At 45.4% G+C, this 16,643-nt stretch overlaps 1 protein-coding gene across 13 annotated transcripts in view; it reads left to right on the top strand.

The window, feature by feature from the left end:
• The window catches only part of syne1b (spectrin repeat containing, nuclear envelope 1b), a 543,459-nt gene that overhangs the window by 475,328 nt on the left and 51,488 nt on the right, over nt 1-16,643 (top strand). For 12 of the 13 annotated variants that reach the window (XM_059986320.1, XM_059986330.1, XM_059986328.1 and 9 more), the window contains one exon: nt 15,314-15,476. In XM_059986320.1, coding sequence (XP_059842303.1) covers nt 15,314-15,476 — 163 coding nt within the window. Of the gene's footprint in view, nt 1-14,790; nt 14,940-15,313; nt 15,477-16,643 lie in introns of those variants that run through there. The other variant, XM_059986329.1, reaches the window with a different exon arrangement.

Here is a 16,643-nt window from a genome sequence, read left to right on the forward strand (position 1 = left end):
CCCCGAAAAGAGCGGTGTTGGTAGTTCACCCCAGAGAATATCAGAGAGATTTGGCACATGCATCTGATTGTCAGTTGGCATTAAACCGTGAATAGTTTGACGAATAAACTCTTCTCGGGCTTCTGGCTGGGTACAGGTATCAATTATAACTGAGAAGCCAGAGAAGACCTTATTCGTCAAATACACTGGGAAAGCACTAGATCCTTTTTCGTGAATAGTTTGATTAGGGGCCATCAACAGTGTGCTAAGACAGGGACAGTCCTTCATAGCTGCTCATATGCAACAATTCAGATGGTACACCATTTGACTTGAAGGTGGATTGTCTTTCCTTTATATCCCAGGGCCTAAACTGGTAGTCACCAACCTTCTTAAGCCCAAGATCCCCTACCTCAGCCTTAGCAAAAGGCAAGATCGACCCCAGATCGATTAGTTACACGCATGCACAGAAAAGACCGGAAGTAAAACCCCACAACCCAGAAGTAGAAATAATGTATAAACACCGGGTGTACCCACCCTTTTTTGCACTGTGGGCCGGTTCAATATTGACAATATTCTTGCGGACCGGCCGACAGGGGTGAGGAGGGGTGGTGTTAAACACAACCAGAATACAGCAATAATCGAAGCAGGTTCCTTACGTCCAGTCTATTCCGCAATTTAGTTTTCGCAGCTCTCGGCTGCTGTCCCGCTTGCTCACGCTTTTTTCCACTCACAAAACTGAACGGGTTTGTCTTTAAGTACAGGGTGCTTGGACTCAAGGTACCAAAGCAGTTTTGAGTGCTTCATTGCCTCATTAGACAGCCTCTGGGCCTGAACTCCAGCTGCCTTGGCCAGGTGTGGCTGGTCATGGGTGGGGTGAGAGGACACAGTAAGGGCCGGAGGTCCCCGTGCCGGGGCCGCGGTGGTCGCAGTCCGGAGAGAGTGACCGACAGAGCGAGGAGTGCAACAGGACGCCCGCGCTCCTTGTAGGATCTATCGGCTGACAAAAGTTTGCTTCAGTAGATCGCAGCGAGCTAGCTGCTCTGCTACTTACGAAACCCTGAGCCTGGATTAGATCACCTGCAAATATTTTAGCACCGGGTTCGCCACCAACATTCGGTGTGCTAAACAGGTTTAGAGGCGGCGCCCATCTGTCCGCGCTCCAGGCCCCTAGCAATGGCACTTCCAGCCGGCCGTGAGAGGCCAACCAGTGATCCCTGGCGCGAGGGTGTCACTGCGTTTAGGCGACTGATGACCTCGTGTGGGTTCAAGTTCAACAGTCGGCGTGTCAGGGAATGAGGAAAGGTGCAGCTGGCTCATATCGTTTCCTCGTGGCCCGGTGGTTAGGGACCACCGAAGTACACTGTGTAGTGCGGGGGAACTACACGCATGCACACTGGGCAGAAAGAACAGAACTAAAACCCCGCAACCCGGAAACAATCTCTCAACAGTATTTGTGTATTTATTTTTCTTTTTTTTTGGGATCTACTGGGAAAGTGTCAAAGGTCGGCCAGTTGATCGCAATCAACGGGTTGGCGACCACTAGTCTAAACCATGATTCTCCCTACCCAAGGATGAAGGGAATCTCGCCCCACCAGTCTGGGCTGGATATTAATTAGGCTGCAGACTTGGAAAATCATAGTTCCCATTATTCACATTGCCTGAATTTGACTTGTAAAGTACCAGCACACCGTCACACAGGCTTGTTCACAGTGGAGGCCCATTTGACTCTTAGAGTCAGCCAGTTCTGCAAGGACGGATCCAGCCACTCCCCCTTTCCCATTTCCATCACTCTGCAAGTTATTTTTGAAGTGCTTTTCCAGTTTCTTTCAGAAAGCTGTATTTGAATCTATCTCCTCTAACTTAACAGCCAGCCCCCTCAGCCATCCCCACAGTCTGACACTGTGTCATAACACCAGCTACTTGTTGTATGTGAACACAGTGAACCAATCTAAACAAACACTGCAGGAAAATTTGATGCTTGGAGAGAAGTTTGGAGAGAATTTTATTCATGTTAATTTACGGGATGCCAACATAACTGGCAGGACCAGCATTTGTTGCCCATTTCAGATGCTACCAGGTTAATTGCCCTAGTGTATAGGTGAGTGGTGGAGTCTGAGGGCAGTCGATGGGATTGATTGATGGTCAACACAAGCTCAGTGGGCTGAAGGGACTTTTCTGTGCTGTATCTCTCTGTGACTGTATGATATGTAGGCTTCTGTTAGGCCATGGATAGACCATGGATTTGCACCCTGGAAAGTTTCCAGGACATAAGCCCGGGTAGGGTTTTTTTTAATGGAAGACCAGCGGTTGCCCAAGCTGCAAGTCTCCCCTCTCCATGCCACTGAGGTTGTCCAAGGGAAGGGCATTAGGACCCATACAGCTTGGCACCAGTGTCGTCGCAGAGCGAGGTGTGATTAAGTGCCTTGCTCTAGGATACACACGCAGCCTCAGCCAAGGCTCAAACTAGCAACCTTCAGATCACTTAACGCCTTAACCACTTGGCCACGCACCAACACTAACTGTATGATAACAGGACTGCGGAACGAAGGATAGATGCAGAATGTCTTGTACAGCCTCAGACTGGGAGCCAGTGATGATCACTGAGCACAAGATAGGTGGGTGGATGGAACAGTACAGGTTGGGAGGGAGCCATCAAGCATTTGAACGGTGCGGGTTTACAGAGTGGAGAGGTGGATGGAATATTACAGGTTGCACGGGAGCCAACAGGCATTTGAACAGTGTGCGTAGAGGGTGATCATCCAGTGAGGACAGTCGTGCATTAGTTGTGTGCAGAGATAAATGTGTTGATAAGGTACTCAGCAGCAGTAATGTTAACGAGATTGGCTTTATTCGTCACATATGCATTGAAATGCGGCACTGCTTGTGTCAATTCACCAACACAAGTCCCGGGATGAGTTGGAGGGCAGCCCACAATTGGCACCAATGTAGCGTGCCACAAGTTACGAACTCTAACCCAAATGCCCTTGCACCCGGAGGAAACCCATGCAATCACAGGGTGGAGGTATAAACTCCTGACAGATAGTGGCAGGAATTGAGCCCCCATCAGTGATCTAGCACAATGCATTGTGCTGAGGTGTCACCTAGCTGCAAGAGCACAGTATAAGGAGGTTCACCTGTATCCTAAGTGTGGCAGGATGGAAGCAAAACTCCTCGAGTCATTTAAAAACAGTTAAATAGGGATGATGGAGCCAGCTCAATTTGATGAACTATAATAGGCATCAAGATTGCTGTTGGCTGTATCATATGTGAAAATAGCTTGAAGTTAGGCATGTGTTCAAATGTCCTGGCAATCTGTTGATTTACAATGCCGTGAAATAAGTTCGGTCTCTGAAGTAGAACTGGGGTTGTTGTTCTGTGAAGTTGGGAAAAGCTTTGTAATGTGTGGTTCCATTAGGAATCTGAGCACTTTGAATTCAAGTCACGCTTTTATTTCCGTTTGAATCTGACCCTAGGCTCGGGGGCGTTATAGTGGAGTTTCAGCCTCGCTTGTGAGTTGAGCAACAGCTGGAATGAAGGGCTATTATTTTTAACTTCTCGGTGACTTAATCGCGCAGACAGGAAATTCTCTTTTTTTTTCGAAATGCTGGTTTTGTGCTGAGGCTTCTTTTAGAAAGCTAAGCATGTGCCCCGTCAAGTGTCTGATAAAGCAGAGCTGCTGAACGTTGCTCGAATCCTGTTCAGAATGGATTCTGGTCGTTGAGGACCTCTGGCTCGGCTGGAATGTGGGAGGTTGGACAAAAGAGGCTTTGTTTGCTGTGAAATAAAGTGCTGGATTCCAAGCCACTGCACAGATTTCAAGCTGCAGCTGGGCCTCCAGAGATTGCTTCTGCACTCCGACAGTGTCAAACCGCGCACCAATGCGATCAAGTCATCTTAACTCTTCTAATGCCAGAGTTTTCTGAAAGATGCTGCGACTAATCCAACTTTCAATATGTGGTGCTTTATGTAACGGGTTAAAATACTGTATCAGTTGTGGAAGACCTCACTGCTGTTGAGGAGGAGGGCAGCCTGCTGGTTCTCGTGTTTTGCAGCCGTCAGTAAATTCTGTGTGAGGGGAAGAAACTCTAAACACGATCTCTGAAGCTTTTTATTGAACGCTGAATGAAGCGAGGTTATTTCCCTCAGAATGTTGTTTTGAGTGGTCAAATTTTATCTCCTTCGGTCTCGTATTTTGGACCTTAGAACTGAAAATCACTGGTTTAAAAACAAGTGGTTGTTCACATGCAACTGGTTATACAGGAAAGTTGTGAATCTTTGGGACTATGTCCCTCAATGGGTGCAAAATGGGTCTTTGAGTAATTTTCAGATGGATCTAAATAGATCCTTGATAAGTGGAGGGGGTGTGGTCATGAAAAGTGACTGGCGGTAGATGGGATTGTGAATCATATCAGCTGTCCTGTCATTGAACAGTGGAGCTGAGTTGCTGACTCCTCCTCCCAATTCATGTATTGTCTCCCACATTTGCCCTTTTCCAGTTTTTGCTATTCTCCCCTGTAGACTGTTTTTATGCAGAGATCTTGACCCTTTTAATCCAAGTTTTCCTCTTTAATTATTACATTCATTCTTTTGAATGTTATTGACTATCTTCTGCTTTGAACATAGTTTCACGGTAGACATTGCACACTTTGTTAGAGTAGGAAAGAGAAATCCCATTTATACAGTGCCTTTGACAAGTGTTCCACAGCTATTGAAATGCTGGTGAATTATAGTCATTGTTGAAGAGATGCCCATCACTCTTCTATTACTCAGTGATTGGTAGGAATTAGTTGGCAGAGAAAACGTGAATTAGATGCTTGAAACGTCAAGCCATCAGGTCTTTCCATCATCCAGCTAATGAGAGAATTCTAACTTTGTAATAACTCTCACTCATCAAGACTCTGTCTTTACACCTCGGCTGATGTTTCCTCAATTTACTACTTTCACCTTTGGGTGTTGATCTCTTCTGGATCTCCCTATCTCGTGCAACACCCTAATCCCTAATACACATCCTGCTGTCTTCACCCAACCTCTGTGGTGATGCCTTCTGCCAATCTTACCTAGAGTTTGGCAAGTCTTTTCTTAACCCCTGGTGTGTTCTACCTTCTTGCCTTTCTTCAGAGCCTTCTCTGACCAGTCGTTCCAGCTTTGGTTTGTTGCCATTGTCTCCAGTGTCTCACCTTGAGATGTCTGTCCATTTTGGAGGTACTATATAAATGAACACTCTGGGTGAGGCCTGGGAACTGCTGCTAGTTGTCACAAGGGGTAAGTGACTGTGCCCTCGTCAATCTGATGCCTATCTGACTCTTGGCACTTCCAGCCAAGGGGGAATTGCGGTGTAATGCGTGTGTGCCCGCTGTGTGTTGGCAGGGACAGTGTTGTTTCCTGGTGGCTTGTACTGTTGTGGCCCTTGTGGATATTGACTTTTTGACCGGGCTTGGATCGCACCTGCACGTTGGGTCGCTTGAAGACCTTCGCTGCCTCCAAGATTAGGTCAACAGTTGGTTTGTGCGTTGACACCAGGCCAATTATCTGAGGTAGTGTCAGTATTTTGATTGCCAGTCTAGGTGATAAATTTGCTGGCATGTTGATGAATGTGGGAGCTGTCACTAAGGGCACTACTGAAGCACATAGAATTGTAGAGTGCTACATTGCAGAGAAAGGCCATTCAGCCTGTCAAGTCCATGCTACCCCTCTCAAAAGGCAATTCATTTACTCCCACTGCCTTGCTCATTCCAAACACCCCTGTATTTTTTGTTTTTACCTCATAGAAGCATTTAACCAACTTCCTTTCCAAGGCTGTGGTTTAATCTGCACCACTACTTTATCTGCAGTGCACCCCAAATTGTAGTTATCCTTGTGTAAAAGAACGGCTGACTGTTCTGATTCTTCTGCCATTCACATTAAATCTCTCTCTCTGGTAATCGATTTCTCTTTATCTGAACCTAGGCTTCACGGACCCTTGAGTTCATGATTATGTTCCATGGCATTTTTTTTAAAAGTTTCAGGATCCCTTGATCTAAAGCTTCATGATTTTAACTGAACTATCAAATCTTTAGTTTTCTCTTTTGAATGGAAAATTAGACCAGCTGAACTGGTTCATCCACTTAACAGGAGCCCTTCTAACAAGCCACAGCTGTACGCATGCCAAAGCCTTCAGGTGCTACTTAAAGTTTTGTGCCAATAAACTTTGCTTGAATTTCTTAAAGCCTGCCTCTGTGACCAAGCTTTCAGTCATCTCTCTTAGCATCTGCTGAGAAGTGCTGTGGTGAACATGGTTTCTTTATTGCCAGCTAGCATCCTCAGATTGTCCTTGATAAGGAAACAGTAAAGGGCAGTTGCTGGTTAATTCTAGAAACACACAGAGCTTGCACTTCCTTTAATGCTGATTGGGCTGTCAAACAAAATTTAATGCCAAGTGATGCAAGCACTTGTAAAGTTGGATCTCCAAAACTGTGGTCAAAGAGCTAGAATTTTCGAGGAATAAAATTGGCTGAAAAGAGTGAGGGAGAGGTATAGGGAGGAGATTTTAGTGGTTAGAGTCCAAACAGATAAAGGGTTCTAGGGCAAAAGGCCATATATGGAGGAGCATAGTGACCCTAGAGGGTCTTGGGACTGGGGGAAGATGCAGAGGGAAGAGCGGTGCCATGGGAGAATTCAGACAAAGGGTGGAGGAGTTGAGATAAAGGCAGCAGGCCAGTCTGCAAATGCTTCAAATCAGTGCAAAATCCTCTGAACTCGCCAGCACTCATTTTGGGATTTTGACAATGTAAAACTCCTATGTTATGCCCTTAAGTTGAGAGAGATTCTTGGTGATTATATCAGGATGGGTCTAGCAAAACTCCTGGGCCGTCAGGAACGAGAGCCATAAGGATTCTCAAGTCGGGCGCGGGGCTGAGGACTGTATTTGGCTGTTACGGGAGTGGGAGGGATTAGATTTTGGCCATTGTCCCAGTCCTTGGCAAAACATGCTATTAGAAATTGCACAGTGGGATGAGGTTGCCTCGAAAGCAAGAAATGACTGTCTGAAAGAGCCCGATTGTGAGGGCAAATTGTGTAATGCGGGAAAGGCTCTACTTTATAACGAATACTTATGATGCTGTGTCAGGAGGGAAGTGCTCTTGGGAAAAGAGAGAAGGAGAGAGAGAGAAAGGGGGAGGGAGCGAGACAGCTGCTTTCTTACTGCTTGTGAGTTTTCCTTGCTGGCCTCTACATATCCCCGTGTGGAGACGTCATAGCTCAGGAATAGTTCAGTGTGTTTTCCTGCGCTTGTTGCGGAGACAGACTCGGTTCTTTCTGTGTTGGAGTTGGCCTTTCAAGCCTCCATGCTGGGGTGGCACAGGCTGGAGATCTCTGTCTGCCAGGCAGACGCTGCAAGCTCCCGTGTGGAAGGATCAACTCCCGCTGTCGCTGTCCTGCTAACTCCAGGAATGTGAGCCTTCCAACACATGCCAATGAGTGTAAGTTTTTATTTATAAATCTGAGCGCTTGTCGCTCTGCTGTGCCAGTTGTCAGGACAGCTGTGACAACATTTGCCGGCGGAGAGCGTTAGCTGGGCTGCTGTCTGCTGGAGTGCGCTGCCCCTCGTTACCGGAGGCACTCGCCGCTTTCCCCGCGACAAGCAATGGCTGACTGTTGCGAAGCAGACCTCGAGCTCCCCGAGTGTCACTGTGACATTACCAGGCAGGTCCTTGCTGCTTCTCTCTCGTTGCTGTCTGCTGTTGCATGCTGGGCTGTGGAGTACCTGGCCGGCGCAAGTTGCATTCTCCAAGTTGTTGCTGCTCTTTGTTGTTGGATTTTCCCCTTTTGCAAAAGGGAGGGCATGTTCTCTGCGAGAGTTCGTTGCACGGTCTGTTCCCTTCTCTGAGAGTAGCACAAAGGGGCAATGAACGGCCAATAAATCTTCACAGACTAACTGTCAGCTGATGTGGAATTCAGTTTGAGGATTCTCTCTGCTAGGATTAGGGAATTGTATAACAGACAAGAATATCCCATCTAAACAGGCTCCTTGATGTTTAATTTCCATTCGTACCTAATTAACTGGGACAGCCGTTTAAAATCTGTAAGAACATGAGAGGTAGAGCAGGAGTAGGTCATTCATCTGTCAAGCCTCAACAGTTCATGCCTGATCTTAAACTTTGCTTCACTGTGCTCATCCCACATTCCCTTAATGTGTAAAAAAAATCTGTCCAAAAGACTGATTTAATTGTGCAGTCTTTTCACTTCTCAGAGGCATGTCCCAGATTTTGCTTGCTCCCGTCTATTTCTCCACACCCCCCTCTTTTTTTTCATATCCCTGTGGCTCTGTTACCTCTTCTTTCTCTGTCCCTCCCCATCACCTTCCTCAGTCTGGTTCCCCCATTTCCTTCCTTTACTCCATTGTTTAATATCCCCTCCTGTCAAATTACATCTTCTTCAGCTCTCTGCCTCTACCAACACATCAACTCCCAGCTTCTCACATTATTGCTTTCTCCTGCCTTCCCCGTCCTACCTGGAATCACCTATCATTTGCCAGCTCGTGCCCCTGCCGCTCTCTTGGCTCTTCCTTTCCAGTCCTGACGAAGGGTCTCAGCTCTTTATTTTCCTCCATACGTGCTGCCTGACCCACTGAGTTCCTCCGGAGTTTTGTGTTGCTCAGGATTTCCAGCTACTGCAGTCTCTGTTGTGTTTCCTTCCGTTCGACCTTTCACTGTACCCTCCACCTCAAAGGTGCCCTGGCCTGAGGGCAGCTTGTCATCTGGTGAAAGACAGGACTGAGGACAAACTGGAGTGGATGAATTTGGTGTCAGTTGAAGTTTATTTGTTTGTTTATTTATATTTATTTAGAGATGTAGCTCAAAATAGGCACTTTGAGCCCACCATCCCACCCAACTCTGATTTAACCCTAACCTGATCACGGGACAGTTACAATGACCAGTTAACCTACCCGTTTGGTCTTTGGGCTGTGGGAGGAAACTGGAGCACCCAAGGAAAACTCTCACTCTCCAAGGGTAGGTCGTACAGAAACTTCCTACGGCGGACGCTGGTATTGAATTCCGAACTCCGTGTCAAACTGTAATAGAGTCACTACTGTGGCAGCCCAGGCCTGTGAAAAGCTATTGAAAGAGAAAGAAAGATCAGGGTTAGGAATGGGGCTAGGGGTGGGAAGGATAGAAAATGTCAAGTGTTTTAAAATCTCCAGTCTGAAAGCATAGATCTTCCAATGTTTATCATGGAGTTGATTGACAGATACACTATATCAATCATTTACTTGTTAGGGTACCAGTTCTGCTGCTCATTACCAGGTTAACTTTCAATAGGCAACTGATGCACAAGTATTCGTGAAAATCACTGGAGGTTAAGGGCAAGCTGTTGCTTGGTGAAGTTACAGAGAATGGCGCACTTCATCTCTGACTTGTGAAGGCAGATATTGTACAGCGCTTCTTTTCCATACTGCAGCCTCTTGGACGGCTGACCTACTGACACGTTAACAGTGTAATGTATCATTCACACATGCTGCGGCAAAGTTTTGAAGGAAGAAATTTTGAGGAACAGACCAGGATGTTCTGGACTTGGACAAATGCAAAACTTAGTTAAAGTTTGTTCTGACCTACACTGTGAACTTTAATAAATGATAGATGCTTAAAATGAAGTCGGACACTTGCGGCGACAAGCAAGCAAGGACTCTTATTGGCCAGGCAGCATCTATGGAAAAGAGTAAACAATTGACATTTTGGGTTGAGGCCCTTCATCAGGATTTCCAGCATCTGCAGAGTTCCTGGTGTTTAGGAAGGATCCGATGAACCTCACTGGAGCTATCAAGGTTTTACACTAGAGACTTACCTAGCAGACTCGTAAATCTTAAACTCCATCTCCAACTTCTGCCACTCCACTCCCTTCTGTGCTCTGTTTTAATTTGATAGTGTTACGGCTCTGTTAGTTACTATTATTGCATATGGTGTGTATTCACGTTTTCTGCATCAAGCCAGCTGACTCTCTGCCACTGTTTCACTGTTAGGCAAAGATCCTACCCAATCTAAAAGGAACTTGGGGAAAGCCTCTTTATTCCAGGTGTGGCAAGACTGTAGAATTTGCAGCCACAAGGAAAGCCAAGGAAGAAAGGTGACCAAAGCCAGTGTAGTAAGGTGGGATCAAGTCTTGTGTGGAGCTCATGCAACAGGCTGCAGTGCTCGGGCTTTGTGTTAAATTTAGACATAAGTATGTCTAAACAACTTTAAAAGGTCTTAATTAATCAACAGCTTCAGTGAGCCCACTTGTAATTAAACCTCGCCATACGCCATTTGAAGCAGTTAGATTGTAGTTGGAAAAGCCTGTGTCTGTTAGCTGATGTTGTTGAGAACGCTGAACGCAATGTGAGATGGTGCATTTTGGTGTGCTATTGGTAGCAGAATTAATCCATGCAGCTCAGTTTTATTCCAAGTGGTTTTGGCTCTGCTGAATTAAAAGTAACCAGCTTAAGATCAAAAGAAAACTTGCACCTCTGCACCGACTTTTCCACCTTCACAAATGTTACAAGACAGCATAGTTTGGACAGAGATTTTCTGCAGTGCAATGCAGCCAAGATATCAGAAACTACACTCTAGTAATGACCAGATGGTCTGCATTAGTGATGGCGAATGATGAATAAATGTTAGCCAGGCCTTGTTGCTCCTTGAAATAGTGCCTTGTCTTCTTTTACACTCGCTCAGCACTACACTCACTTAAACGTCTCATTCACAAGGCAACACCGACGAGAAATGTCAGCTAGATTCTGTGCCCATGTCTCTGGAGCAAGATTTGAATCCATAGCCTCCTCACTTCAGAAGGAAGGATAACTTACGCAGAGCTATAGCTTGAGGATTCTGAAATTGTTAGGTGACTTCAACAAAAGATCTGCAGAGTGAGGTTTAAAAAAAACAACCCCAAGCAGTAGGTTGCACTCCTGAATGATTGCATCAGGGATGTCTGTCAGTTAGTGTTCTGAATATGCAGGAAAATCCTTTAAGACCATAAGACATAGGAGTAGAATTAGGCCGTTCAGCCCATCGATTCTGCTCCGCCATTCCATCATGGCTGATCCCAGATCACGCTCAACCCCACACACCTGCCTTCTCGCCATATCCTTTGATGCCCTGACTGATCAGGAAGTTATCAACTTCCGCCTTAAATATACGCACAGACTTGGCCTCCACTGCAGTCCGTGGTAGGGCATTCCACAGGTTTACATCTGTCAGGCTCAAAAAATTCCTCCTCACCTCTGTTCCAAAGGGTCGCCCCTCAATTTTGAAGCCGTGCCCTCGAGTTCTGGATTTCCCCCAACCATAGGAAACATCCCCTCCACATCCACCCTATCTAGTCCTTTCAACATTCAGTAGGTTAAGGTTGTCTTTAATAAGACAACTTATTGTATTGTGTCCAGAGTAAAACTTTTGCTGTAGGTTTTGAAATCTTTCAGTTTGATGGAAGCAGTTGATACCAGGTATAATAAAATTGGACCATTGACACAAAATAGGGAAATAATATGGTTTGTAATTGAAGTACGTTGCTTTCAGAGCTGGTGATTGCATCAGCAGCAATAAAATTGTGAACAAGTTATGAATAATTTGTAATCTTTATGATTTTAAAAGCCAGAATTCTGAGATAGTAAATGTGGAATGGCCTGACCGTCCCAGGTCACTCAGACCTGTAGAATCTTGCCGCACGGTATGAGGCTGTTCAGCCCATAATGCCTGAGCTGTGCCAGCAGAGTGACTGGAAGCCGTTCCTCACTGTTTCCATGGAGTTCACCACCGATCTTCCCTTCAGACCGAGAGGATTTGAAGTGGAACCAGCTGTGGCTGTTAATAAATAAAACACTTTCTTACAATCCCAATATTTAGTTTTAACTAAAGTTAGTTGGGATCAGATTTGTAGTTTTAAGTTGCATGACCAGTCAGCTAAAAGTTAATTCAACATGCTGGGATTAAAATGAAAATTCAGATTACTTGAGCTGATTGTTTTTGAGCTGATTGAGCTGATAGAATGAAAACCAGATATTTTTGTTCTGTGCATGAATTGCTTGCTCTTTTTTCTCTCTCCTTCCTTTTCTTCCCTCTGTTCCCCCTCTCCTCTCCTTCTCCCCTCCTCTCTTCTTGGCCCCCACCCTGCTCCTCCCTCTACTTTCCTTCAATGATTTGACCAGCCAACTTGAATTCAGTACTCTACAAATCTAAGCTAAAGGAGAAGCAATTAGTTGTGACCAAGCTCCTTTGGTTAATTTTCCATATCTTTAATAATGTTTGTTCTTTCCTGGGGGACTTGGAAGTCTTTGTGCTGTGTTCTGCTCACTATAATAAGGATGCCTTTTAATTAGGGCCCATGCTCTGTGATGTAGGCCTTGGCTGTTTGTCATAATTTTCTGTGACTCTTGGTTTGACTTTGAACTTTTATAGACTGTTGTTAAAGAGTCTACATAATATGCAAAAAATACTGAGCTTCAGCAGCTTGCAAGGCTGTGAATTGTTGATCTGGTGATTAGACAGGATGGCTTTTGCACTTCCACCAGCTCCAGTTCTCTGTCTCCTTCCGATTTGCAACGTGAAACTACCACGAGAGTCAGCAGACTGTTTGAGCTCAGATTGTTACAGCTTTGTTTGATCGCACCCTCGGCCAAAGGCGTTCTTCAGCTAATGTGACCCGAAGCAGGGTTTCACATTGGCAGTGGGTCTTAACGGGAGTATTTGGTGATGGTGCTACTGAGTGCCCAGGTTTCCCAGTGGCGCTGTACAGTGTGATTAGAGTGGTTCCCAGTAAATCCACCAATTTTCTGTGGTGCACTGCTCCCATTTTTCAGATGGATCTTATCGCCAAAAGACCAAGATCACATGTCTGAACGATTGTCGTCCTGTCGCACTCACCTCAATAATAAGCAAATGCTTTGAGAGTCTGGCCAAGGACTACATCTGTAGCTTACTACCACTCACACTGGACTCCATACGGTTCACCCACCAACACAACTGATCGACAGACGAAGCAATAGCCACTGCTCTACATACCTTCCCTACACATCTGGAGAAAAAGGATGCTTATGCGAGAATGCTGTTCTTGGACTACAGTTCTGCATTCACACCATAATTCCATCCAGGCTCAACAAGAAGCTCAGAGACCTCAGCCTTCACCCTGCCTTGTGAATCAGAATCAGGTTTATTAACACCGGCATGTGATGTGAAATTTGTTAACTTAGCAGCAGCAGTTCAATGCAATATATAATCTAGCAGAGAGAAAAAAATAATAAATAAAATAAAAACATAATAAATAAATGAGTAAATCAATTATGCATATTGAATAGATTTAAAAAGTGCAAAAACAGAAATACTGTACATTAACAAAGTGAGGTAGTGACCAAAGCTTCAATGTGCATTTAGGAATCAGATGGCAGAGGGGAAGAAGCTGTTCCTGAATCACTGAGTGTGTGCCTTCAGGCTTCTGTATCTCCTACCTGATGGTAACAGTGAGAAAAGGGCATGTCCTGGGAGCTGGAGGTCCTTGATAATGGACACTGCCTTTCTGAGACGCCACTCCCTGAAGATGTCCTGGGTACTTTGTAAGCTAGTGCCCAAGATGGAGCTGACTAAATTTACAACCTTCTGCGGCTTCTTTCAGTCCTGTGCAGTAGCCCCTCCATACCAGGCAGTGGTGCGGCCTGTCAGAATGCTCTCCACAGTACAACTATAGAATTAGCTGGATCCTGGACTTACTGTCAGATCGCCAGCAGGTGGCAAAAGTGAACTCTCTCACCTCTGCCCCTCAACACAGGCGCCCCTCAGGGCTGTGTCCTAAGCCCCCTCCCTTACTCTCTGTATACCCATGACTGTGTCGCCACCCACAGCTCCAATCTGCTAATTAAATTTGCTGATGATACTACATTGATTTGCCTAATCTCAAATAATAATGAGGCAGCCTACAGAGAAGAAGTCATCACCCTGACACAGTGGGGCCAAGAAAACAACCTCACTCTCAAAAACAAAGGAGCTGGTTGTGGACTACAGGAGGAATGGAGACAGGCTAATCCCTATTGACATCAATGGATCTGGGGTTGAGAGGGTGAACAGCTTCAAGTTCCTCAGTATACACATCACCGAGAATCTCACGTGGTCTGTACACACCAGCTGTGTGGTGAAAAAGGCACAGTAGTGCCTCTTTCACCTGAGACAGTTGAAGAAGTTTGGAGTGGGCCCCCCAAATCCTAAGAACTTTCTACAGGAGCACAATTGAGAGCATCCTGACTGGCTGCATTGCTGCCTGCTGTGGGAACTGTACTTCCCTCAATCGCAGGACTCTGCAGAGAGTGGTGTGCCCAGCACATCTGTAGATGTGAACTCCCCACTATTCAGGACACTTACAAAGACAGGTGTGTGTGTGTTTTTTTAAAAAGGGCCCAAAGGATCCTAGGGCCCTGAGTCACTCCAACCACAAACTGTTCCAGCTGCTACCATCTGGGAAACGGTACCGCAGCATAAAAGCCAGGACCAACAGGCTCCGAGACAGCTTCTTCCATCAGGCCATCAGACCGATTAATTCATGCTGACACAATTGTATTTCTATGTTATATTGACTGTCCTGTTGTACATACTATTTAATATAAATTACTATAAATTGCACATTTAGATGGAGATGTAACGTAAAGATTTTTACTCCTCGTATATGATGTAAGTAATAAAGTCAATTCAGTTCATTTTGGGAGGAAAGACACTGAGTCGATTGTTCATCTAGTAAGAAAGCATTCAGCATCAAAACTATTGTTGGATTGATCTAGTAGCACACAAAATGCTGGAGGAACTCAGCAGGCCAGGCAGCATCTAAGAAAAGAGTACAGTCAGCGTTTCGGGCTGAGACCCTTCGGCTGTTTGAAACCCTTGGATTGGTCTCATCTTCTGGCATATCAGTATGAGGAAGAGGGCAAGGATGCCATTCGGCCCCCTCGGGCTGCCCCGCCAATCAGTCAGGTCATTACTAATTTGTTGCACTATAGCCCTCTACACCTCTACTACCCAAGTTCCACCCCTCTGCTCAAAAGCTCCAGTTCACCCACAGGATCCCAGTTTTTTGGGAGAAAACATTCCAGATTTCCATTATTTATTACACTGTTGAAAAACCCAGTTTAAGGATTGGATTGATAAAGACTGGGAAATTATTGCTCCACCCTACCTTATTGAATTGTTAATTCATTCTAAGCACCTGAATCAAGTTACCCCTTAAAACTTTCAAACTCCAGTGAACTCGAGCTGGGTGCATGCCTGTTATTTATTCGATTCATGTGCTCCATTCCAGGGTGCAGTTTTCCTGAGGTGAACATCTCTGCCCCTCTTTACTGTTTCAGGGTGAAGAAGCTGAAGGAGACATTGGTGGCCGTGCAGCAGCTGGACAAGAACATGAGTACTTTACGATCGTGGCTTGCCCAAATCGAGACTGAGCTGTCAAGACCAATCGTCTACGAGTCGTGTGATTCTCATGAAATTCAGCAGAAACTCTCAGAGCAGCAGGTAAATAGATATCCATCGGTGCAGGACGTGGATCTAGAAGTGGGGAGGACAGTGGGGGCCAAGTTAGGTGGTTGTAGGTTCACATGCCACTGGGGCTGGAGCCACAACGGGCAGACTGAAGGTGTGCTGACATTTCAGTCTGGAGTGGTTAAATGGAGGCCCATCTTAAGTGTGTAGACCTTGCTGCGACTTGAGGAAAGCTGTGCGGGTTAATCCTGGCGTCTTTGTCAATACTTATCCCTCATCAACAGACCATTAACACATTGCAGTTGTCAAATGTGATGTACATAATTTGGATGCCAAATTTCTGACAATTAATTAATCTGTGACACAGTAATTAATCTGTGAAGTTAATTGACTGTGGGTGTTTTAGGGCATTGAGGTTTTCTGCTCGTCTCTCACTCTTTTGTGAACACTGAAGTAGATGCAGGAGCCGATTATTCTGTTTCTTTTTGCTACTGACTGATGATGACGAATCTTTTCTCTCAGTGACACTTTCCTGAACTGACCTATCCAAAAATCTACTGATCTGTGTCTTGGGTATACGCAACCACCAAGCCTCCTTAGATAAAGAGTTCCAAGGATTCACTGCACATGGGATTTAAAATAAAACTGTTCTTTTCATTTCTGTCCTGAATGACTATACTCGTGTTTTGAGATTGTGTCTACTGATTCTGGAACCTCAGCCGAGGTGCGATCTACTGCACATCTACCCGGCCAAGCCCCATCACAGTTTTCTATATTTCAATGAGGTCATTTCTCATCCTGTTAAATTCAAAATGGTGTAGGCCCAAATAAAAAGGTAAGATGCTGGAAAGCTCAGCAGATCAAATGGCCTGTGGGACGAGAAACAGATATTATTTCCAGTCATCAGAATTTGATTGGTTCTTACCTGTTCTGGTTGTACAGTCAAGTTTTAACTTTCTGTTTCTATTCCAATGGATAGCACCTGATCTGCTGAACGTTTACAGCACTTCCTGTTCCATTTCCGGAGTTTGCTGTTTTTTAATTTCAAGAGTATAGGCCCAGTGAGTTTGCTCACTTCTCGTGAGCCAAACCTTTCCCCGTTTCTGGAATCCATCTGATGAATCTTCCCAACATTTGCTGTGTCACATGCATGTCCTTCCTTTGTTAGATTGACCAGACCTAACATAGTATTCCTTGTAC

This window comes from Hypanus sabinus, chromosome 12 (assembly GCF_030144855.1).
Source record: "Hypanus sabinus isolate sHypSab1 chromosome 12, sHypSab1.hap1, whole genome shotgun sequence".
In the NCBI taxonomy this organism is placed as follows: domain Eukaryota; kingdom Metazoa; phylum Chordata; class Chondrichthyes; order Myliobatiformes; family Dasyatidae; genus Hypanus; species Hypanus sabinus.